The 25896-nt window shown below is 41.2% G+C and overlaps 1 protein-coding gene across 1 annotated transcript in view; it reads right to left on the bottom strand.

Moving 5' to 3' along the window:
- GBE1 (1,4-alpha-glucan branching enzyme 1) overlaps positions 1 to 25896 on the bottom strand; it is a 212320-nt gene that overhangs the window by 14307 nt on the left and 172117 nt on the right. The window contains exons 14-15 of the mRNA XM_073668212.1: positions 23593 to 23777; positions 11913 to 12041 (exon numbers count right to left, since the gene is read on the bottom strand). Coding sequence (XP_073524313.1) covers positions 11913 to 12041; positions 23593 to 23777 — 314 coding nt within the window. The remainder of the gene's footprint in view (positions 1 to 11912; positions 12042 to 23592; positions 23778 to 25896) is intronic.

Here is a 25896-nt window from a genome sequence, read left to right as displayed (position 1 = left end):
AAAATGAGAAATCGCTGGTCAACCGTTATATCGAAGAAATTTTACCACTATCATGAAGTACAATATGTCATGAAAAAACAATCTCAGAATCAGGGGAATACGTTGAAGCGTTCCAGAGTAATTACTTCATAAAGTGACAGTGGTCAGAATTGAAAAAATTGGCCCGGTCACGAAGGCAAAAACAGGCTCTGGTGCGAAGTGGTTAAACACTATAACCACCAGTGACATAGCTTGAATCCCCAAAGCAAAATCTTCAACAGGACCCATTAAGAGTATTTACTAGTATTGGTCTTCTCATATGGACCAAAGGGACCTTTTAAGCCCCCTCTAATATGCTCCAGTGTCTAGATGCCACTGCAGCCCCTGCACCCATTATAGTTGGGCTCTTGGTAACAATATTACATGCACTTTTCTGTAAGAATATTCCCCTGGCACATGACTACTTGTTTTGATGCCACACTTTATGTGCTGGCTACCAGGGCAAGGAGCCAGTAGGCCAAGTTTCTGACTATGACAGTTCTGTCTTTCCACACCCCGACTCCAGCTCCGGCTTCTTCATAAATGGCCAATAATTAGAAATCACAAAATTACTGTAGTAAAATGGAATGGTCACTTTTTTAACAAATGAAAACCCTAGATTGATGTATTAACATTCCTAAACTCCTACAAAAGTTAATGGAATAACTAACCAATATTAATAACGCATAATATTTTTAACCTGGTGTGGGTACATTTATACCAACTTTGCCTTAACCTAAAACTAGGTCCAACTCTGGCTCCACGGGTGGCTACTTCTTCTCTTCCTACATTTCTCAACTGCTTTGAGTTTTAAGCGCACCCATTCCACCTTCCGATGCGAGTGCTCGTAAAAGGTATGAATATTTCTGACTGACCTCGTATTTGACGTCAGCTGTAATCATCTGTAAAGTGAAGTGGATGGAAGTGACCATGAGGAACAGACTGGATGTCACCAGAAGGCAGGAAAATTTCAGAACAGAATCTCATAACCCATGGCGAGATTCTGAGCGCTGTGGCATGCGAGAAAATATACTGTATAGCAAAGTGCCTTCTACTTACTCATTAAGCTCATACAGACTGAATGGATTTTCAAGAAAAGCCATTTCATTTGGGAATATACAGTATATCCCAAAAGTAAGTACACCCCTCAGTTTTGTAAATATTTTACTATATATTTTCATGGGACAACACTGAAGATATGACACTTTTTATACAATGTAAAGGAGTCAATGTACAGCTTGTATAACAGTGAAAATTTGGTGTGCCTTCTAAATAACACACAGCCATTAATGTCTAAACCGCAAGCAACAAAAGTGAGTACATCCGTAAGTGAAAATGGTCAAATTGTGCCCAAGTAGCCATTTTCCCTGCCGGTGTCATTTGACTATCAGTGTAACAAGATCTCAGGTGTGAATGAGGAGCAGGTGTGGTAAATTTGGCGTTATCACTCTCACACATTCTCATACTTGTCACTGGAAGTTCAACATGGCACCTCATGGCAAAGACCTCTCTGAGGATCTGAAAAAAATAATTGTTGCTCTACATAAAAATGGCCTAGGCTATAAGAAGATTGCCAACACCCTGAAACTGAGCTGCAGCATGGTGGCCAAGACCATACAGTGGTTTAACAAGACAGGTTGATCTCAGAACAAGCCTCGCCATGGTTGACCAAAGACATTGAGTGCACATGTTCAGCATCATATACAGAGGTTGTCTTTTCAAAATAGACATATGAGTGCTGGCTGCGTTGCAGCGGTGGGTAAAGGGGAGAGGGATCAGCCTGTCAATGCTCAGACCATACGCCACACACTGCATCAAATTGGTCTACATGGCTGTCATCCCAGAAGAAAGCCTCTTCTAAAAATGATGCACAAGAAAGCCCACAAACACTTTGCTGAAGACAAGCAGACTAAGGACATGGATTACTGGAACCACGTGGGGTGGTCTGATGAGACGAAGATAAACTTATTTGGTTCATATGGTATCAAGCGTGTGTGGTGGTAACCAGGTGAATAGTACAAAGACAAATGTGTCTTGCTTACAGCCAAGCATGGTGGTGGAGTGTCAGTTTCTGGCTGCATGAGTGCTGCCGGCTGTGGAGAGCTACACTTCATTGAGGGAACCATGAATGGAAACATGTACTGTGACATACTGAAGCAGAGCATGATCCCCCTCTTTTCGGAAACTGGGCCGCAGGGCAGTATTCCAACATGAAAACGACCGCAAACGCACCTCCAAGATGACCACTGGCTTGCTAAAGAAACTGAGGGTAAAGGTGTTGGACATGTCTCCAGACCTACACCCTATTGAGCATCTGTGGGGCATCCTAACAAGGAAGGTGGAGGAGCGCAAGGTCTCTAATATCCACCAGCTCAGTGATGTCATCATGGAGGAGTGGAGAAGGTTTCCAGTGGCAACAAGTGAAGCTCTAGTGACCTCCATGCCCAAGTTAAGGCAGTGCTTGAAAATAATGAAAAATAATGATGGCCACACAAAATATTGAGACTTGTTTGCACAATTTGGGTATTTTGACTTAGGGGTGTACTCACTTTTGTTGCCAGTGGTTTAGATATTAATGGCTTTTTGTTGAGTTATTTAGAGAACACACCAAATTTACACCGTTAGGCTGTGTGCCCACGATGCATTTTTTTAAGCGTTTCCGCAGCGGCAAAAACGCTGCAGAAACGCTTAAAAACGCATGGTAGAAGGCCAGCCATGTTTCCCAATGATAATCCGCATGTGCTGTGCACATGCTGCGGAAATTTCCGCTGCGGGTTAACATTGCGGAAAAAAACGCAGGACTACCAATTATTTTGCGGAAGTGCTGTGTTTTCGCCGCCATTGACTTGCATTGGAACGCATCACTGCATTTGTACATGCGGAATCCATGTGTTTCAATGTGCGGATGGTACTCGGGTGTGGAGGACAGGAGACTCTCCTTCGGACCCGGGTACCATAGTAACTGTAAAAAAAAGAATAAAATAAAAAATAAATTTTATATTTACCTTCTGGCGGCCCCCGGTCTCCTTGTCTTCGCTTGCCGGCAGATCGCAGTGGACTGAAGGACCTGCGCTGACGTCATTTAGTCATGTGACGGCAGGTCCTTCAGTGTACCGCGAGCTGCCGGCAAGCCACGACGGAGCGAGGCAAGACTGCGGGAGCCATCAGAAGGTAAGTATAGATTTATTTTTTTATATTCTTTGGGGTCACACTATATAAAGCCATTTGCATGGATTTATATAGTGTGACCAAGTTGTCAAGCACTTTCCAAGTGATGCTAAAATCGATTGGAAAGCGCTTGTCAACCCGCATGTGGAAATGCATGTGAAGAACGCTTCACATCCGCATGTCCCTGGCAGGAAAAACACATGTACAATCCGCATGTACAATCCGCATGTACAATCCGCATGTACAATCCGCATGTACAATCCGCATGTACAATCCGCATGTACAATCCGCATGTGTTTTTTTTCTGCCAGGGAGACGCAGAAACGCTCAGGAAAAATCCGGAGCATTTCTGCATCATGGACACATAGCCTTATACAAGCTGTAGACGGACTACTTTACATTCTATCAAAGTGTTATATCTCCAGTATTGTCCCATGAAAGGATATAATAAAATATTTACAAAAATGTAAGGGGTGTACTAATATGCTGCTCTATCTAAAACAGCTAGACTATGTTACAGCAACAAGCCTATATGGCAAGTAAGCAAAACGGAATAGAAAATCCTTTGTCATTTGACTAGTAAAGTTGGACATGCACATTCAATCGCTGTCAGACGGACTTTCAATGGGCTGACAGTTCTCTGCCTGCTTCCACATACACAGGAAAGTGGAGCTCAGTTGAGCGTGTGTGTTCTCTATGAAAGATCCACTGCCAGAAACATCTGCCAGTGACTTATCCCCCTGCAAAACAAAAGAATCAGGCAATACAATTCCAACAGCCGATCCCTATGTCTCCCAATATAATCTATTGGGGGACATTCGGAAGGCCCCCCCCCATACATATTATATGGTTGTCCCATCAAAATAAAAAAATTTGTAAATTCCTCTGATTTATCGAATGTGTATTTGGGCCTTAAGAGTGCAGTACGAATATATCAGAAACACAAGAGTCCATTGTATTCATGAAGAGCGCGCTCCTCCCTGCCACGCCTCAAGGATTATGGACAGGTTGCTGTGAATGAAGCTATGTAGGGCAGCCTGTAAATTACTGCAGAGGCGTGCAGGGCGGGGGCTCCTTCTCCTTATATCGATACAGGACTTACAAGCCAAGTTCTGGTGTAGCCCTTCAATGATTCTGAAAGACAAAACAGGTCAAGTTTTTTTTCTCCCATTTTAGTTACTAGTGGTATGGAGCTATAGCAGTAATATGCTACTGTTATATAGCGAAGTATATTAAAGCAAGTCTGTCAGCACAAAATGCCTGTTGAAATTAAAGTCAATCTGTCACCAGGTCTTTGCTACCTCATCTGAGAGCAGCATAGTGCAGGAAAAGAGACCCTGATCCTAGCAATGCATCACTTGGTTTATAGGGGGCAGCAATTCTGACAGTTTTAAGATGTAGCAGAGCCCAGAAAGCTGCCCCCGCCCGCACCACAGCTTTCTGTGAACATTAGCAGCTTACTGTCAATAGACAATCAGGGAAGGGGGTGTGGCCGGACCAGGGCTCATGGGAGCTGTAGTCCAGGCAGTGATAATCTCCTGGTGATAAAATATTAATTGTATGGAAACTACAGCACACAGCCTAGTAAGTGACACATCCCTAGAATCTTTGCCTCAGTCCCCAGATTACATAGCAAAGTACTACTGAGAGATTCCCTTTAAGCTCAGGCACTCTGTGCATTCTTTGTGTGTTTAAACTGTTCAGTGCACCTTCCCATCTACTTGTTTTTAATCCATCTCTGCCCTCTTCCTTGATTGACAAGAGCCAGAGAAGTGGTGATAGAAAACACGGGTGAAAGGTGCACTGAACAGTTTTATCATGCCAAGAGTGCACTGTGCTTGGTTTGAACAGTCATTTTGTGCTGACAGACTTCCATTAAGGTGAATGATCTGCTGTAGTCACGTCTCGAAAGCCAACTGGTCTTCTATAAAAGAAAACTAAACTTTAACAAAAGCATGACAAATAGCTTTGTTTATATTACCAAGAGTGCATGTCTGCAGAGATCTGCCTGGAAATCAAGAAAATTGCTCGTTGACCGAATATATTGCATATACACACATAAAAGTACTTCTGCTGAGATTCCCAGGGTCACTTATCGGTCCTGCACCGCTATTCTAAAGCAAAGACAATCACCCAGAATGAGTCTTAATTAGGCAACAAATATTTGCTGAAGGCTATGGAATGGCATTGCCCATCATAAAGGAGAAATCTCATTCTGTAGCTTCATTAGACTTACAGTTACTTTTATTACATCTTCGATGTCTGTCCATTGTAGTGCGCGGCAGAAATCAAATTCCGCTTTCTAAACAATAGTAAAGCTGTAAGTGGGGGCTTTATCTATAAGGTTAATTACTTATTTAATTACTTTGCCTATATAGAGATTTAATATATAAATACAAAAACAAAGTGATGTATAATACGTCGTGAATGCATAATGAAACATAAAACCGCACAGTAAAGTAATGCAAATGATACTAAACAGATCAATTTGCTTTTTAACTCAATTAAATGAGAACCGTGGACTATCCAGAATAGTTTAAAGTTTATGTTCGTTATTAACTGGCCTAGTTAAAATGCAATTTGCTTCTTTGGGGGGAGAAAAAAAAAAAAAAAAAAGTTTGCAATATAAGTAGAGAGATGCATCAATGCTGTATTCCACAGTAATAGGATGACCTTGGCTTGGTTACTGGCATACCAGACAGTAGTAAAAGTACATTCTGCTACATTCTATAAAAGTTTAGAATTTTCTATATCTTCATCACTTCGTACCATTTTTATTGTATATATTATATTCTATGTTTAGGAGATGAAATTATAAATTGACTTTGTGAAATAAAATTCTTACCCTGTAGTCTCTCCGGTAGACCTTTGTGCTGCACATTTTATAGATATGTGTTACCATTAACTCAGATTTGTTGAAAAGGAAAATATAATGTTTCATATACAAATGTATAGTTTACAAGATCTTGTCGGCACAGTACTACCCTTTAATAAACGCAATGTTCATATTATTAGCAATTTTTATCTGTACTTAAAGTGAACCTGACAACGGATAGATGCTGCACAATTCGTGGGCACTGGGCTATATGAACTGAGCCAGGTATGTATCAGCAGAGACCTGTCAAACCGGCGGGCGGGGAGAAGCCGCCTGGGATCTGCCTGTCCGATTAGTTCATAGCTCGGCTCGACTCCTGGCAGCTTTGTATAGTAGGTTTTCCTCTGAAACTCCGCAGCGTTTCAGAGTCAAAAATTACTGGCTGAGTTCATACAGCCATTGATTTGGGCAGCATGTATCCGCTGTCAGGATCACTTTAAAGAGGGGATCGGGCCTGTGTTTTTTTTTTGCTTAAAGCACCAATCCAGTTTTTTTTTATTGCACTGCTGGAGTGGTGCTTTAAATGTAAGTCCACTGCCCCCTGTCATATACTCGCCTTCCACCGCCTTCATCTGTTTCCCCGCTGCTCCGGTGTGTGTCCTGTGAAAAGTGGGCTGCCGGCGGGCGTCAGAGGTCACTTTTCAATACAAGTCTAAGAGAGCTTAGTTCTGGCTCTCATAGATTTGTATTGAGAGCCTGTGAGCGGAGCTTCTGGCTTCCGGCTATCAGAAGCTGCACTCACAAGATGGTGCTGTAGGATCGGAGTGGTGCTGAAAACCAGGGAAGACGCCGGAAGGTGAGTATATCACCGGAGGCAGGGGTTTACACTTAAGAGCGCCAGTCCAGCGCTGAAAAAAAACAAAGCAAAGCTCTGGAGTGGTGCTTTAAAAAAAAAAAACACTCTTCTCAAACTTTTTATTGGCTAAACCTGTGTGTGTATCTAGTGTAGTGGTAGTGTATTAATACACTCACCAATCTCCATTTTACCCAATTTCCAGCACCAGTCCCGTCTTCTTCTAATTTACAAGAGGATTATTCCGACCTGCTGGATCACACTAGGTTTTACAGTATGTGTGAGCCAGAAGTCACTTGCAACACAAGTCTTTGTAGCCTCGTTCTGACCCTCCATAGGCTTACATTTTAAAACAACTTACAGCTCACGCATAGAGCCAATTGTGAGCCAGTGAGTCATAAAAACCTAGAATGTTAGAGTTGGAAGAGACCTCCAGGGTCATGGTGTTTAACCCCCTGGTCAATGCAGGATTCACTAAACCATCTCAGAAGAGACGGAGATCATCACGTGACCCAGAAGAGGACCAGAGCGACGCTGGTAATCGGGAAAGACCCCAATCAGTAAGTATGTAAAAACACACTTCCACGACACTGTATATACACTGTATATGCACACAGGTTTAGCCAATAAAATGTTTAATGGGAGTGCTTCTTTAGAAGTGTATTTCCATTTGGTCAATCTAGTTTTTTCAATCAGTGAAAATGTATAAAACTTAGCATTGCATAAAATTTGTAAATTTTGATGCGTTATGTTGCAATTCAGTCTCTTAACCTGTTTACAGCTCATCATTAAGGCTTATGGCCACTGCTGAATGTGCATGCATCATTCGTAGAGCACCGTTGAGAATGCCAGGGATTGTTGCTGTGCTTCCTGCTCGACGACATTTCTGCTGCTCTTCTGAGGTCTATATGACAGCCCCAAAGAAAGTGCAGTAATTATCGTATAGAACTGCAGACGGCACATACAGCAGTATCAGGAGACTGCTCGTTTAGGCAAGGTGTGCAATTAAGCCACTGTTGTGCTGAACTTTCACTCAGGACAATTTGTACAGTCAATAGATCTTACCAGGGTGGTAAATTTGTGAAATTGGAATACCGCTATAAACCGCTGCTAAACATTTCTTAGGGTGCTTTCACGTATGCGTTGCATTTAGGCACCCGTTAAGTAGCCCTCTCGAAACTTGCGTCCGAACCCCTCTGCAAAACGGGATTCAGACTATGCGCCCACAGGGCCATGGACTATACGAGCGAACGTGCGCTCTGCCATCATTTTCGGGCACATATGCCTACTGTCAAATTGTGCCTAATAGTGGAACATGTTCCATTCGAGTCAAGCTATTGTACCAGTGACTATGGCAGTACAGACAACACACTGTACTCACTGGCAGGCTGTATTGAGATTAAATAACCACAAATCAAACATTGATGGTCCACCCCAAAGACAAATCAACATTAAAGTCTAGGAGGAGTCAGCCCATGAGCAATATTTATCATCTACCTACAGATATACAAGTGATCTGTGTGCGTCCGATAGGTGGGACTTCCACTGATTGAGAATTGGGTCCTTGGGTGAATTGAGTAGTAGTGTACATGCGAGACCATGCACAATACCACTCAATTCACATGGGAACTCTATTCTCTATCAATGGGAGTCCCAGCGATCTAGCACCCACAAGGCACATATTTTAGTTTTCTCCTCTGGATAAGGGATTTATTTCTATGGAATCAGAAGATCACATACCTGATCACTGCTCCTTTAGAAAGTAAATAGAATGGTGTTCACATTTGCGCACTACTGCTCAATTTACATGAAGGACATGAGAGCCTCTTTTTAAAAATTGATGAAGATCAAAGTAATGAGACCAATAGCAATCATCCATTACCTGTCCTGTGTATAGATAATAAATGTTGTTTTTTGCCATAACGTTAAATTATAAATATGGTATCAAATTTCTAAATCTGAGTATGGAGGCAACAAAAGTTGGTCCACAATTGAAAACCTTGTTCGTTATAGAAGACAGCATCTACAAGACTGCATTTTGCTGTGAAATTCTGCATGTCCATTCATTGCATGAACACTTTTAAAACAAAGTATGGGAATGAAAGGGAAATGTCTTTCTTCAGAAAGTAGCAGCTGCGAGCCCCTGCTGGGTCAACTGCATACTCGATGATAATAAGAGACTTATGTTTCTCTCCCTGGCCTGGAGCTGTGGTATGTGTAGACCACGGACTAGAGCAGCTCTACACGGTAGGACACAGCCATTACACAGTACATAGAAGGGGCACGTTTAGAAGATTTTCTCAGCTCAGGAACATTATTTTAACACATCCAATTGGGTAAATTATTTCTTACTTCAAGATCTATTAATTAAAATGTACTTTCTTTGTGGGACAACTATTTTAAGTCTTCCTTATACAAATCAGTGGAAAATTCTAGAAAAAAAAACTCCTGCAGAAAAAAAATGCACCATAATTCTAATCTATAAACATAAATTGATAGATTAATTTATCGTTCACAAATTATTAATTTAATGCAGTAGGTGTAAGTCATTTTCTGAATTATATACAGTATGTACATTAACAAAATTCTTCTTGGAAGAGAAACAGCCAATTGTTACTTAAAGTTTTAACACCGATGTTAATACACGATCCTTGCAATTATGGTCATTAACAGCGATATGAATATGCTTCATTGCAGTCTATGGTTGACCAACTATAACGTAATGGCTATAGCCTCAATGATCTCATATAAATGACTCCCTCACAATGACCTCTCGCGCTAATTAGAAGATACAGGTCTTAGGTTGAGAAATGTCAAGGAGAACAAAATTTACATGTTAATGTACAGCCGCCAGCGCTATTTGAAAAACATATCTAAAGTTGTGAATAATAAGTATGCATACTTAATCTTTCATACACTGTACGTTAGCATTCATTTAGTTCACGCAAACAGCTTTCATTTGCATCAAAGTACTGTATAAATTTACGTCTCCTGGCTAATTGACTGGATTTGAACCAGTGCGTACTTTCACAAATTGAAAATAAATGAGAATAAGAATGGCCTTGGGGGTAGAGTGAATAACCTATATCTCACAACTTAAAATTCAGTATCAGAAGTCAATTTAACTCAGATATGAAGGTAATTAGGCAGGATAATGCTTTTTTTGTTGTTTTTAATTCAGTACAATCGAGCGTTTTAAGATCAAAAGTTTTATCATATTGGGTTATTGGCTTTATGACCTAGAAATCACATTGTAACACAAACTCTAGTATTTTTCTCTATTATTTATTAACCGCTAATGATACAACACTGGCATAGCTTTAATCGGTGTTTTGAGATGCATCTAAACCCCCCGGGGCTATGAGCAGTCAATTAGCATTCCCAAGAGGCATGTTCCCTCAACGTGGCGTCACTACTGTGAAAGGGTTGTCCGCTACCTAAAATTATAAGCCAAATTTATGCTTATTAAACTTTCTGCCATTTCCCCGTTAGCCACACTTCCTGATCCTTTTTTTTTTCAACTTCTAAAAACTTTCAGCTTTAACTATCATCCTACATTTGTGAGTCTCAAACAGAACATCACTGAAGCTTGCTCCATAGGGAGGTCCTGCTAACCTTCCTTCTCTGCCCAGCTGAACGTCATCTGCTCCTGGGCAAGGTCGCGCTGTCAGCTCTACTGAGCATGTACAGATTCTTTATTTCCAGCACACGCTCAGTCTTCTCTTGCTCATTCATACAACGTTCGAGTTGGAAGAGACCTCCAGGGTCATCGTGTCCAACCCCCTGCTCAATGCAGGATTCACTCTTTACTAACATGTGATGCCTATCATGGTAGGCAGAGTGTAACCTCACAGCTATGCATGGCTCCTCTCTCTTCTGGAGATGCTGGGCTAAATGCAATTGTCAGATGCTCAAAAAAGTGCAGAAGGTGACAACAGAGTTAGAGGGAGGATTCAGTGAAACCACATTCATAAAGGAAGGATGGCCGGCTATAGAGAGTAATGAGTGGTTGTCTGGCAGGAGAGGACAAAATAATCAGATCCTGAAAATATCAAGGAACCCAGGCTGAGAAGATAGTGTTCATCGCTACTACAGTGAAATGGAGAAGAGAGGGGGTGGGCTCTCTGAAAGGTGAAGGGCATATGCAAGAAGGAGCTATCGCTGGCTGCGAGACACTATGATTCAAGTAGTCCAGGAGCCATTAAACATCTCTGCTGCCAAAAAGGTTGCAAGTAAAAGAATTGGGCAGTGACACTGGGTGCAGTGGGGAAGCAACCAGGAAAAGATTAGAGTGAATGGGGAACAATCTAGCAATATTTTTTTAATTACTTTTGATGTTGGAGAACCGCTTTAGAAGGTTTTCATCCTAACTACCGACTGAACCACGTTATTAGCCTTAAATCAGAGTTTACATCCATTAATAAGGTGCAGTTATAGCATATACATGGCATGAAACAAACAAAACTATCACTCACCCATCTTCTCCGTGCAGCCATCCAGCACTGGTGCTCCAATGGTCCTCCTGGTTTTAGTTAACAAGTGCCTGGCATGAGACTGCTGTAGCCGGATACCTCGGTGGTCGCATGCTGTAGTATTGCCATCATTGCTACCAATGCTGAGAGGCGATATCAGGAGTACATTACCTGCCCGAGCTTATGGATAAAGCAGAAACATGGAACACAACCAAGGAGCCCTTGAGACCTTTACAAAAGTTGCTGCAACCCACTTATGTACCAATCAGTTTGGATGGTTCTTGCTACAGAGTGACAAAGAAACAATCAGCCCTTGTTCCACGAGGTTCTTGTTCGCTCTGATGCTGCATATGACCTTTTTTCCTCTGTTCGGTTTCTACTATTGTGAATCTACATTTGTCTATTAAAGTTTCTCTACACTTCCAGGTCTTAGTCCAACTGCTTCATATACAACACTGCCCCAATAATATCATCATGAAAGCGACCTGTATTTTTCTTATGATTGTACTGTGAATTTTTACTTGTTAAAATGCTTTATATCCTGTGATGTTCAGGTAATAAAAACTAGAATTGTAAAAGGATATTTTCCAGGTGTATCTACTGCTACTCTGTATCCAGTGAAGCTTTTGTAAGGATGGAAATTAAAGATGAAAAGAAGATTTGCCCGCTCGAATGCAATAATTTTGTCACCTTCATGCTTTGCACTGACATAGGCCTTAGTGGAATGAAGAAAAAAGAATCATTATAACATCAAAGACAGAACAGTCAGTTTTCTTTGTAAGGCTATGTTCACACAGTTTTTTTTTTAGTTAAGACTTTTTTTTTTTTTTTTAAGCAGAGCATCTCCAAAACTGTGCTAAAAATGCTTCAAAAATGTATGGAAAACTCTTCTTATTAATTTCTATGGGAAATCCACTTTGCTGTTCATGTGAGGTTTTTTTTTTTTTAGCTTTTGTCTTTCTCCTGAAAAAGTTTTAAAATGCCGGGTGAGAAAGAAATTCCATGGCAAAACTATGAAGCACATCCTGATGGAAACCTCTCCAAACTAAGAGCGGTCAAATCAAAAGGCTGCAAGAAAAAAAAAACAACAAAAAAAAAAAGCTTCAAAAATCTTTCAAAACTCTTTAAAAACCAATTAAGGAAACTCCTCGGGAAAAGAAAGACTCCCCCAAAAAAAGGAATGTTTCTTAAAGCCGTTGAAAAAAAAACTCATCTTTTCTTAATGGCCCAAAAAATTCTGTGTGAACATAGCCTAATACTAACAACTTGACCAAACAATGAAAAAATTGATGAGTATCCGATAACTATGGTGTATTTACATAATATTCCCATAGGGGAGCCCTAGTGGGCCTTATCTAAGCCAGTCATGTAATTATCCATCCAGTAAACCAAGCAAATAAGCCAATGAGGGACAGCAGAGGCGCCCTGCGATTGTGGCGATTAGCGCTTCACCTTAAACTATGGCACTTGTGAATATTTTGATGATTGGCCCCAAAGATACAAGCCTTTTTCTTTAGTGCTAATATTTTGATTTTTGCCAAGGAGGTGTGGCTCACTTGATTCTCTGGGGTGTGTCTTTAGGCTGCTCTGCATTATTACCCCGTGATCTACGCTCCCTTAGCAAAAATCCAAAAAGTTAGCACTAAATAAAGAACCCCGCATTCTTGGAACCGTATGATGGATTTTAAAAATACAAATACGGCATACTAAATAATTTGTTAATATTATAGATGATCAGAATGTACATTACCCAAACCTAACTCCCATTCTAAGCACGATCACGTTAAGCAGAACGTCTAAATTGGTGTGTAGTTAGAGAGTTCTTCATGTTGTAGAGGGGGGTGGGAGAATTGGCATTTTTTTTCTTTGTACAACTTTTGTGTGTCATTTATTTCTATTAAATAGATTTTAGATTTGCAGTATTTAAAGAAGTTGTCCACTACTTTATATAAACCCCTCAATGTATCCCCCCGGGGGCCACAAGTGTTTTTGTAAATACCTTGCGGTGCCTTTTCAGCCTCTGAGCGGCGCTATCGTTGGCCGCTCAGAGGCATCACGTGACCAGTCACTGATATTAGTGACGCGCTCCCCGCGGTGGATTCTGGGCTGTGGTTACCCCGTGCGTCCCACCCAGCATCCACCGCGCGCTTTCCCAGTGAATGAGGAGAGGGAGAGCGTGCGGTGGATGCCGGGTGTGGCGTGCAGGGTAATCCCACCCACAGCCCAGCAGCCACCATGGAACGCAGAAGTGAGTACCCCCTGCTGCAGCCAGAACTTGACGTGACATCAGCGGATGTCAGAGCCGGCTGCAGCCGGGGGTCACGTGATGCCTGTGAGCGGCCAGTGATAGCGCCGCTCACAGGCAGAAAAGGCACCACAAGGTATTTAGAGAAACACTTATGGGCCCTGGGGGAATACATTGAGGGATTATATAAAGCACTGGACAACCCCTTTAATACCTGGATGACTTGTGAAATACAGGCAGATAGTTACCAATCATGTATTACTACAGGGGAGGCATCTCATTGGCTCCAAGTTTATTCTGCAGCAGGACAATGACCCCAAGGATAATGTCATTAATAACTATATTCAGCATACAGAAGAACAAGGAGTCCTGGAAGTGAAAACATGGCCCCAAAGAGCCCTGATCCCAACAAAATCCAGTCTTTCTGGGATTACATGAGGAGACAGTAGGATTTGCACAACATCATCTATAGAAGATGTTTGCTTAGTTCTCCAAGATGTTTGGAACAACCTTGCTGCAGCGTTCCTTTATCATCATATGATATTATACATTACAGTGCGTACGGAAAGTATTCAGACCCCTTTACATTTTTCACTCTTTGTTTCATTGCAGCCATTTGGTAAATTCTAAAAAGTTCATTTTTTTTTCTCATTAAAGTACACTCTGCACCCGATCTTGACAGAAAAAAACAACAAAATGTAGACATTTTTGCAAATTTATTAAAAAAGAAAAACTGAAATATCACATGGTCATAAGTATTCAGACCCTTTGCTCAATATTGAGTAGAAGCACGATTTTGAGCTAGTATAGCCATGAATCTTCTTGGGAATGATGCAATAAGTTTTGCACACCTGGACTTGGGGATCCTCTGCCATTATTCCTTGCAGATCCTTAACAAGTTCCGTCAGGATGGATGGTGAACGTTGGTGGACAGCCATTTTCAGGTCTCTCCAGAGACGCTCAATTGGGTTTAGGTCAGGGCTCTGGCTGGGCCAGTCAAGAATGGTCACAGAGTTGTTCTGAAGCCACTCCTTTGCTATTTTAGCTGTGTGCTTAGGATCATTGTCTTGTTGGAAGGTGAACCTTCGGCCAAGTCTGAGGTCCAGAGCACTCTGGAAGAGGTTTTCATCCAGGATATCTCTGCACTTGGCTGCATTCATGTTTCCTTCAATTGCAACCAGTTGTCCTGTCCCTGAAGCTGAAAAACACCCCCAAAGCATGATGCTGCCACCACCATGTTTCACTGTTGGGATTGTGATGAGCAGTGCCTGGTTTTCTCCACACAACGCTCAGAATCACCAACAAGTTCCATCTCTGTCTCAACAGACCAGAGAATCTTATTTCTCAGTCTGGGAGTCCTTAATGTGTTTTTGAGCAAACTCTATGCGGGCTTTAAAATGTCTTGCACTGAGAAGAGGCTTCCGTCAGGCCACTCTGCCATAAATGCCCGACTTGTGGAGGGCTACAGTGATAGTTGACTTTGTGGAACTTTCTCCCATCTCCCTACTGCATCTCTGGAGCTCAGCCATAGTGATCTTGGGGTTCTTCTTTACCTCTCTCACCAAGGCTCTTCTCAAAAGATTGCTCAGTTTGGCTCGACAGTCAGGTCTAGGAAGACTTCTGGTGGTCCCAAACTTCTTCCATTTAAGGATTATGGAGGCCACTGTGCTCTTAGGAACCTTGAGTAATGCCGAAATTCTTTTGTAACCTTAGCTAGATATGTGCCTTGCCACAATTCTGTTTCTGAGCTCCTTGGGCAGTTCCTTTGAGCTCATGATTCTCATTTGGTCTGACATGCACTGTGAGCTGTGAGGTCTTATATAGACAGGTGTGTGCCTTTCCAAATCGGGTAATATCAGTTTAATTAAACACAGCTGGACTCCAATGAAGGAGTAGAACCATCTCAAGGAGGATCACAAGGAAATGGACAGCATGTGACTTAAATATGAGTGTCTGAGCAAAGGGTCTGAATACTTATGACCATGTGATATTTAAGTTTTTCTTTAATAAATTTGCAAAAATTTCTACATTTCTGTTTTGTTTTTTTTCAGTCAAGATGGGGCGCAGAGTGTACTTTTAATGAGAAAAAAATATGAACTTTTTAGAATTTACCAAATGGCTGCAATGAAACAAAGAGTGAAAAATTTCAAGGGGTCTGAATACTTTCCGTACCCACTGTATAAAACACTATGCTCTTACAATTGCTTATTTTACCTTTCTACCCAGTTAATTCTTCTGTTCTCCATTAGGACTATGACATCACGTGATTAAAAACTAAGTGGCCTAATCCTTCTAAGCTCTATGTAGAAACAGGAGGTCAATTTTCTGTGGAGGAGTCATGATTAGAACTACAATTAAGCCCAGCTCCACCTCCTCTTCAACTCCTGCCTAACTTGCATTTGTCTTCTTTTCGCTGTGCAAGGTCAGCCTCTAATCTCCTGCTTACTTAGATCTAAACCCTGGTAAAATACTTCTCTTCTCACTGTAATGCTATCTAGTTATTAGGTCTAGTAATCACACCTATGTACAGTACAGACCAAAAGTTTGGACACACCTTCTCATTTAAAGATTTTTCTGTATTTTCATGACTTTGAAAATTGTACATTCACACTGAAGGCATCAAAACTAAGAATTAACACATGTGGAATTATATACTTAACAAAAAAGTGAGAAACAACTGAAAATATGTCTTATATTCTAGGTTCTTCAAAGTAGCCACCTTTTGCTTTGATGACTGCTTTGCACACTCTTGGCATTCTCTTGATGAGCTTCAAGAGGTAGTCACCGGAAATGGTCTTCCAACAATCTTGAAGGAGTTCCCAGAGATGCTTAGCACTTGTTGGCCCTTTTGCTTTCACTCTGGGGTCCAGCTCACCCCAAACCATCTCGGTTGGGTTCAGGTCTGGTGACTGTGGAGGCCAGGTCATCTGGCGTAGCACCCCATCACGCTCCTTCTTGGTTAAATAGCCCTTACACAGCCTGGAGGTGTGTTTGGGGTCATTGTCCTGTTGAAAAAAAAAATGATGGTCCAACTAAACGGAAAGCGGATAGAAAAGCATGCCGCTGCACGATGCTGTGGTAGCCATGCTGGTTCAGTATGCCTTCAATTTTGAATAAATCCCCAACAGTGTCACCAGCAAAGCACCCCCACACCATCACACCGCCTCCTCCATGCTTCATGGTGGGAACCAGGCATGTAGAGTCCATCCGTTCACCTTTTCTGCGTCGCACAAAGACACGGTGGTTGGAACCAAAGATCTCAAATTTGGACTCATCAGACAAAAGCACAGACATCCACTGGTCTAATGTCCATTCCTTGTGTTCTTTAGCCCAAACAAGTCTCTTCTGCTTGTTGCCTGTCCTTAGCAGTGGTTTCCTAGCAGCTATTTTACCATGAAGGCCTGCTGCACAAAGTCTCCTCTTAACAGTTGTTGTAGAGATGTGTCTGCTGCTAGAACTCTGTGTGGCATTGACCTGGTCTCTAATCTGAGCTGCTGTTAACCTGCGATTTCTAAGGCTGGTGACTCGGATAAACTTATCCTCAGAAGCAGAGGTGACTCTTGGTCTTCCTTTCCTGGGGCGGTCCTCATGTGAGCCAGTTTCTTTGTAGCGCTTGGTGGTTTTTGCAACTGCACTTGGGGACACTTTCAAAGTTTTCCCAATTTTTCGGACTGACTGACCTTAATTTCTTAAAGTAATGATGGCCACTCGTTTTTCTTTACTTAGCTGCTTTTTTCTTGCCATAATACAAACTCTAACAGTCTATTCAGTAAGACTATCAGCTGTGTATCCACCAGACTTCTGCACAACACAACAGATGGTTCCAAACCCATTTATAAGGCAAGAAATCCCAGTTATTAAACCTGACAGGGCACACCTGTGAAGTGAAAACCATTTCCGGTGACTACCTATTGAAGCTCATCAAGAGAATGCCAAGAGTGTGAAAAGCAGTCACCAAAGCAAAAGGTGGCTACTTTGAAGAACCTAGACTATAAGACATATTTTCAGTTGTTTCACACTTTTTTGTTAAGTATATAATTCCACATGTGTTAATTCATAGTTTTGATGCCTTCAGTGTGAATGTACAATTTTCATAGTCATGAAAATACAGAAAAATCTTTAAATGAGGGTGTGTCCAAACTTTTGGTCGGTACTGTATATCTACCTGCACTTAGAATTCAAAAAAGTTGTTTTATTTAGAAGAGAATTAGCTTGACCTCAGATAAGCGCATCTTATATGTCCACGCTTCATCTTATATGAAATGTTTTAAAGAAACACTCCCATCAAAGTTTTTATCTTAATATATTGAAATCCTCATATTATATAGCTCTGTGTACTTGCAATTGCTCATTTTGCCTTTCTACCCAGCTAATTCTCTTTTCTCTGCTCTATATAGAAAAAGGAAGTTTCTTGTGCCTGCATTTATCATTCCCCTCTTCAACTCATGACCCAGATGCTCTCTCCTCCGCTGCCAGGGACTTTTGCAGTGACTCATGACTTGAGAAGAGAAAATTGACCTCCAATTCTACATAGAGCTTAGAATGATTCAGCTAGTCCGTTTTTAATCATGTGATGTCATAGACCTAATGGAAAACAGAAGCATTAAAGGGGTTTTCCCCACTAACAAAACTTCATTTTAATCAATAGATCTTGGAATAATAATAAGTTCCACAATTGGATGTTTCAATAAAATGTTCCTGTGCTGAGATAATCTTATAAATGTGCCCCTGCTGTGTACTGTGTAATGGCTGTGTCTGACCGTACAGCAACATGGTCTGATCATACCACATCTCCAGTGCAGGGGGGGGTGGGAGCAAGAGAGTACACTGACATTACAGCAGGGGATAGCAGCTAATTTTTTCTGAGAGGTAAAACATTTCCTGCCTGTTTTTAAACAATGTTTTACTTCAAAGAAATAATCATTTGCAATCCCCTACTGTAATCTCTGTATACTCTTTTGCTTCTTCCCCTGCCCAGGAGATGTGGTATGATCAGACCATGTAGCTGTACGGTCAGACACAGCCATTACACAGTACACAGCAGGGGCACATTTATAAGATTAAATAAAACCTTCCTGCGCGGCGATAAACACATCCAATTGTGCAAGTTATTATTATTCCAAGATCTATTGATTAAAATGAACTTTTGTTTGTAGGAAACCCCCTTTAACTGGGTAGAAGGGCAAAATGAGCATTTGTAAGCACTGTATTTTTATAAGATGCACTTTATTTCGCCCAGATTTGGGGGGAAAATAGGGATGCATCTTACAATGCGAATATACCTTACCGGCTGCAGTGGAGCGGTGTTGCTACTGGCGGCAGCAGGACTGGGGCGATGCTGCGGGTCCCACGTTGGGGGTTCTTGGATGTGCGATGCTACGGGTGTTCGTCGGTGCTGGAGCTCAGCCGACATTTTGAGAAAACCTGGAGCCCCCAGAGATCACGGTGGCGAGATGTCGATCTGCGCATGTGCCGCCCACGGTGGCCATTTTTCCGGAGTCCACTGCATTTTATACCATGTAAGTGCGGGGGCTCTGGGCTATCACAGAATGTCAGCGGAACCCCCACACCACCTAACACCCGCAACATCCCCTCGCACCTCCAAACATCTGCTCCACCCAGCATAGCCCCACTCCTGCCATGCCCAGCTTTCTGCAGCAGCAACAATGGGACCCTGCTCCACCGCACCACCGGTAAGCAGTAAGACGCGCAGCAGCAACAATGGGACCCTGCTCCACCGCACCACCGGTAAGCAGTAAGACGCGCAGCAGCAACAATGGGACCCTGCTCCACCGCACCACCGGTAAGCAGTAAGACGCGCAGCAGCAACAATGGGACCCTGCTCCACCGCACCACCGGTAAGCAGTAAGACGCACTGACTATAAGACGTCACACAATTTTATTAAAAACATTTTTTTCCCCAAAATTTGGGGTACGTCTTCTAATCCGATGCGTATTATAATCCGCAAAATATGGTACACAGTGCCATATAATGTGACTGCAAAAAATTAAAAAGATAAAAACAGTTTCATCGGAGTGCTTCTCTAAATGTGTTTTTAACTCCTGGGTCAAAGAGTTGGTAACACATACAAATATTTTAGAACATACAATTCTTTATCCTGTCTGACATGTAGCAGAGCTGAATGTGTTAGGGCAATCACTCGAGAAGGATATCTTTGTCAGAAGAATAGAAGGAGTAAGATGAAGACCAGCAACCCGATGGCTTGATGCAATCAAAATAACGGCGGCGAAGACCCCGGTAGACCTCTCTAGCCTTGCACAAGATCAATCTTCCTACAGAGCGTTCATCCATCAAGTCGCTATGGCTCGAGATCGAGGTGAAGGCTGTTAATAATAAATAGTAATAATAATAGAGCTTTATGCGTTACAGCATTGCCTGACCCAAACTAACACATATGGCTCTGCCTGATCCAAACCAGCACATTCAGCACCGCTTCATCCATAGCATGTTAGTTTGGCTGAAGCAGAGCTGAATGCGTATCTATGGATGAAGCAGGGTTGTAATGCATAAAGCTCTGCTATATCCATACTAACACATTCAGCTCTGCTACATGTCAGTCAGAATAAAGAATTGTATATTGAATTGCAACATTTTTTCTACACCTACTTAGAACTTTTTCACAGTTGTGCAGATTTCGCTATTATTGACTTCCATCTAACACTAGAATTTATCACACAAAGTACTCCCTTTTAAATGCTAACTGATTACTAAAGGAAGAATTATAATTGTGATGGTGCATTTATGGTAAACCATATCATAAAGCTTTCATGACCGGCGTGGTGGAGTAATTGGATTTTCATTCAGGAGCAAAAAGATTAACATTTTATTTTGCTGCATTCTAGCGATGAATATTATGCTATTTGTTAGTCTAGTTGTAATAATTAAAACCAGTTAATACAGAATCGTTTTTGCAATCCATTCTTATGTCTAAATGTAGATTTTTGAATTCTATTTTTTGTCCATTATTTTCGGAGTAGCCAACTAGCCAAATTTCTGTTAGCAGTATTTAGATATATGTTTTACAGTAGCCACATGGACCAGAATAAACACGAGCCAACTCACTGAATTCTATGAGAGTGCTGTGAGGCTGCTCTGTGATCTGTGCAGAGGTCACTGTGCAGGGAGAGGGGAGGAGATGAACTGTGACCATCATCTATTGTGAATGGTGGATCATGCATTATTTATATACAGATGATATTTCTTCAATGCAAAACTGTGATTAATAGATGACTGCTGAAAAGTAATTCTTCATTATATTTTTTAATGACCTGGTGACAGGTGATTGCCAACTTAAAATGAACCTAAGTCTTGTTTTTAGCCACACTTGTTTTTTAACAAACTGCTTGTCTCCAACAGTCCCTGTTTTTTAACCCATGGATCAACTTGATAAGGTTAACAAATTCTTACAAAAGAATATTAATTAAAAAAATCAAAAGTGGAAAAATTACATAGGATTTGGAGGGAGACACTGCTGAAGAAAAACAAAAAGAATATGAAGGTCGGCACCATCAATGTGTTAGTCTGAGAGAAAGTCAGCCGTGTATGAAAAACGCAACCAAGTAAAATAAAAGTATACAGGTACATGTAGAAATTTTATCTGGGAAAAAAATAAAATGAGCAAATGCCCCTTAGCAAGTAAATAGTAAAAGTACATGTAAATAACTTGGGCTACTTAGTTGACACTATTTTGATAAAAAAAAAAAGTAAAAGCCATCCCACCATGACAAGGTGCACCCCATCAGGATTTATTTATTAATTTTACTCACTTATATAGCGCCATTAATTCTACAGTGCATTACAGACATTATCAACACTGTCCCCATTAGGGCTCACAATCAGTGGAGGGAGGAAGAAACCAAAGTAACCGGAGGAAACCCATGCAAACACAGGGAGAATATACAAACTTCTAACAGATGTTGTCCTTGGTGGGATTTGATCCCAGATCCCAGAGCTGCAAAGCTGGTCCTATCTCTAACGGAGAACCTCTCTTTGTGCCAGCAGGACTCAGATGGGGGAAGAGCAGTATCCAGACCTGACTGTTCACACACCTGCTCGTGGAAAGCTATATAGATTAAATGCACAGCCCAAAAAGGGGGATACATGCTCCTGTACGTACAAAGCACAAAAAACTAAAGCAAAACCTAATAAATAAGCTGGAACATATGACAGTATATGGTCAGCTAAATACCCTGTGTTATTTACATGTATGATTACTAATTTATGCACTGAAGGGTATTTGTTCATTTTTTTTTATCCTAGGTTATGTTTGTTAACCCCTTCGCAACCCTGGGATTTTCCGTTTAGGCATTTTCGTTTTTTGCTCCCCTTGTTCCCAGAGCCATAGCGTTTTTTATTTTTTGGTCAATATGGCCGTGTGAGGGCTTATTTTTTGTGGGACGAGTTGTACTTTTCAACGTCATTACTAGTTTTACCATTTTCCGAGACCTGTAGCGTCTCCATATTTCGTGATCTGGGGCTGGGTGAGGGCTTATTTTTTGCGCGCAGGGCTGACGTTTTTATTGATAACATTTTGGGGTAGATACGATGTTTTGATCGCCCGTTATTGCATTTTATTGCAATTTTGCAGCGACCAAAAAACGTAATTCTGGCGTTTAGAATTTTTTTCTCGTTACGCCGTTAACCGATCGGATTAATTCTTTTTTTATATTGATAGATCGGGCGATTCTGAACGCGGCAATACCAAATATGTCTATGTAGTTTTTTTTTTTATATTTTATTTTGAATGGGGCGAAAGGGGGGTGATTTAAACTTTTATATTTTTTTAATTTTTTTTATATTTTTAAAAACTTTTTTTTTCACTTTTTGCTTGCTTCAATAGTCTCCATAGGAGACTAGAAGCAGCACTTGTTTGATCGGCTCTGCTACATACAGGGGGACGAGCAGATCCCCTGCATGCAGCAGAAATGGTCCTGTGCTGAGCACCGAACACTAGGTGGCGCTCATAGCGACCAGATCATGACAACCACAGGCGTTTGCTGCAGACCCTGGGTTGTCATGCCCACCCATCGGTGACCTGCAATCACGTGACGGGGTCGCCGATGGGCGGGGCTTATGACGCGCTACCCGGAAGTGCGAGTTAAATGCCGCTGTCGGAGATTGACAGCGGCATTTAACATGTTAACAGCCGCGGGTGGATCGCGATTCCACCCAGGGCTGTTGCGGGCACATGTCAGCTGTAAGAATCAGCTGATATGTGCTCGGTTCAGTGCAGCAGCCCACACTGAACCAGGGGATGCCAAATGTGCGTACTAATACGGCATGGGTTGCAAAGTGGTTAACAACCTATGTTATTTACATGTACTATTTACTTATTCACTTACTGAAGGGTATTTGCTCAGTTTGTTTTTATCCTAAGTTATGCTTGTTAATGGCCACAGTGTGAATGGGCACCTACGCATTGCACGTATACCAATGTGTGGAAATTTGACTGCACATCCCCAAAAAATATAAAATGTACATGTACCTCCTGTACTGTATTTTCTTAGCATATAATAAATAAATCTGTATTTTAAATCACAACAAAAACACTAATTTCTGTGGTAAAGAAGGCATAAAATAGTAGCTATCAGATCATTTGTAGACTCACTTACCGTAAGTGCCTTATATTCCATCCACGCTCTTCGCCACTGGCCAGGCGCTTTGGTATGTGCAGACCATGAACGGGAGCAGCTCTCCCATGGTCAGACACAGCCAATACACAGTACATAGCAGAGGCACATTTATAAGATTATCTCAGCTTGTCTCTATTATTATTCCAAGATCTGTTGATTAAAATGTACTTTGTGGGACAACCCCATTTAAACCTATGCTATTAGTATTTACACTGGCATTTGTTAAGATTACAAAAGATCCATCAGGAGAAGAAAGACCCAGGGAATCATCAACTTGATGTTCACACCACCCAGTAAGTCAGCATAGAGAACATACATAAGAAAATAAATGAAAAAAAGTCAAATCCCATTTCTGGCCAGCTCTTACCGGAGGTGACGACAGCCAGCCACACTTTTCCTCTAATCTATTCATGTCTCGGTCAAAAGAATAAAGAAATCGGTAGCGTAAAAGGTGATCATCAGTCAAATGAAACTGTCTCCTGGCATAATGGTAACTTTCATTATTTCCTTTTCTTGGGAAATCCAACCACTCTGGGTGACCAAATTCATTACCTACAGAAAAAAAAAAAATAAATAAAATTATGTGCCAGTATTAATTTAGAAACAGTATAAAATGTGTGGTTTCAAAACCTCCACCTCCCCAAAAAAATCAAAAATCAAAATATTAATAAAAAGAATTCTTTACTTCTAAAAGAGTTTTTGAAGTCATAGAAAAGATGATATATGCCACCAAGATCTAATAAACAGGTATGATCACAGGCACACCCAAGATGTTGAGATTGAATTGACAGTGTTACACCTTCGCAGTCCTTGAGTCAACTTCAGCAAAGAAATTTTGTATCATCAATAATCTGTATTACATATTAGGGAGTAGTGTTGAGCGAATTTGTTCGGCATTTCAAATTCGGGTTCGTGTTCGGGGTTCCGGCTTGCTCGCGCCAAAATCGGCTCAGCCCATGAACATCCTGATTTGCCACGCTGTCATGCAGATAACATCTTTTTTGGTGCAAACACGAACCCGAATTTGAAATGCTGAACAAATTCGCTCAACACTATTAGTGAGCATCGACGTTCCCAACAGAGCAGTGGAAAGCGATGATCCCTCAATAAGGTCTGGAGTCTAAACCAAAAAAGGCTCCTTGATTATTCGTAGTATTAATTCCATTAGTAATAAAGTTAGACTACTCCTCTACTATAATAAGAGGAAAACTCAATCGGGCTCTTGTGTGAAAAATGCAGAACGTGATAACGCATTATTCTCTACTCGACATAAGACATACATCAGGATTAACATGTATCAATCACACCATTGTTAGATTCATTGATTGATTCGATTTAAGATTTGGATCATCCACTGGTCCGATCATGCAATTATTTCTACTTTTTAAATAAGCAATTTCGAAAAATGTCTAACTTTGAATGGAACTCTAAAAAGATTGCATCAGCTATTAAGGAATTTCTCCAAATCAATACCAACTCTACTTGTAACGCCTTCGAGCCATGTCCACAAAGCATATATAAGGAGCGCGTTCAGGAAAGTAAAAGGCAAACTAAGGGTATGTGCACACGCCATGTTATTCAGGCGGATTCTGCCTGAAAAAGCGCTAAAAGAAATTAACAAAATGAACAGCAATGTAAAAACGACATTGCTGTGCACATGTTCAGTCCTTTGTTACTTCTTTTAAAAGCTTCAGGGGCGGAAACCGTAAAGGGGTTAAACAGAAGTAGAAAATAAGACGACTGCTCATTATAGCTTGAGAGAGAGATATATATATATATATATATATATATATATATATATATATATATATATATACACACACACACACACACACACACACACACACACACACACACACACACACATCTCACTAAATTAGAATATCATCAAAAAGTTAATTTATATCAGTTCTTCAAAACAAAAAGTGAAACTCATTATATAGAATCATTACACACAGAGTGATCTATTTCCAGTGTTTATTTCTGTTAATGTTGATGATCATGGCTTACAGCCAATGAAAACACAAAAGTCATTATCTCAGTAAATTAGAATACTTTATAACAACAGCTTGAAAAATGTTTTTAAAATCCGAAATGTTGGTCTACTGAAATGTATGTTCAGTAAATGCACTCAATACTTGGTCGGGGCTCCTTTTGCATCAATTACTGCACCGTGACATGGAGGCGATCAGCCTGTGGTACTGTTGAGGTGTTATGGAAGCCAAGGTGGCTTTGATAGCAGCCTTCAGCTCATCTGCATTGTTGGGTCTGGTGTCTCTCATCTTCCTCTTGGCAATACACCATAGATTCTCTATGGGGTTAAGATCAGGCGAGTTTGCTGGCCAAACAAGCACAGTTGATACTGTTGTTTTTAAACCAGGTATTGGTACTTTTGGCAGTGTGGACAGGTGCCAAGTCCTACTGGAGAATGACATTTCCAATCTCCAAAAAGGTTGTTGGCAGAGGGAAGCATGAGGAGCTCTAAGATGTCCGGGTAGACGGCTGTGCTGACTTTGGTCTTGATAAAACACAGTGGACCTACACCAGCAGATGACATGGCTCCCCAAACCATCACTGATTGTGGAAACTTCACACTAGACCTCAAGCAGCTTGGATTGTGGCCTCTCCACTCTTCCTCCAGACTCTGGGACCTTGATCTCCATATGTAAAT

This window comes from Phyllobates terribilis, unplaced genomic scaffold, assembly GCF_046119375.1.
Source record: "Phyllobates terribilis strain yellow unplaced genomic scaffold, ASM4611937v1 Scaffold_2__4_contigs__length_985480577, whole genome shotgun sequence".
Classification (NCBI taxonomy): Eukaryota; Metazoa; Chordata; class Amphibia; order Anura; family Dendrobatidae; genus Phyllobates; species Phyllobates terribilis.
The sequence above is the reverse complement of the archived record's forward strand: the minus strand, read 5'-3'. Positions and strand labels throughout refer to the sequence as shown.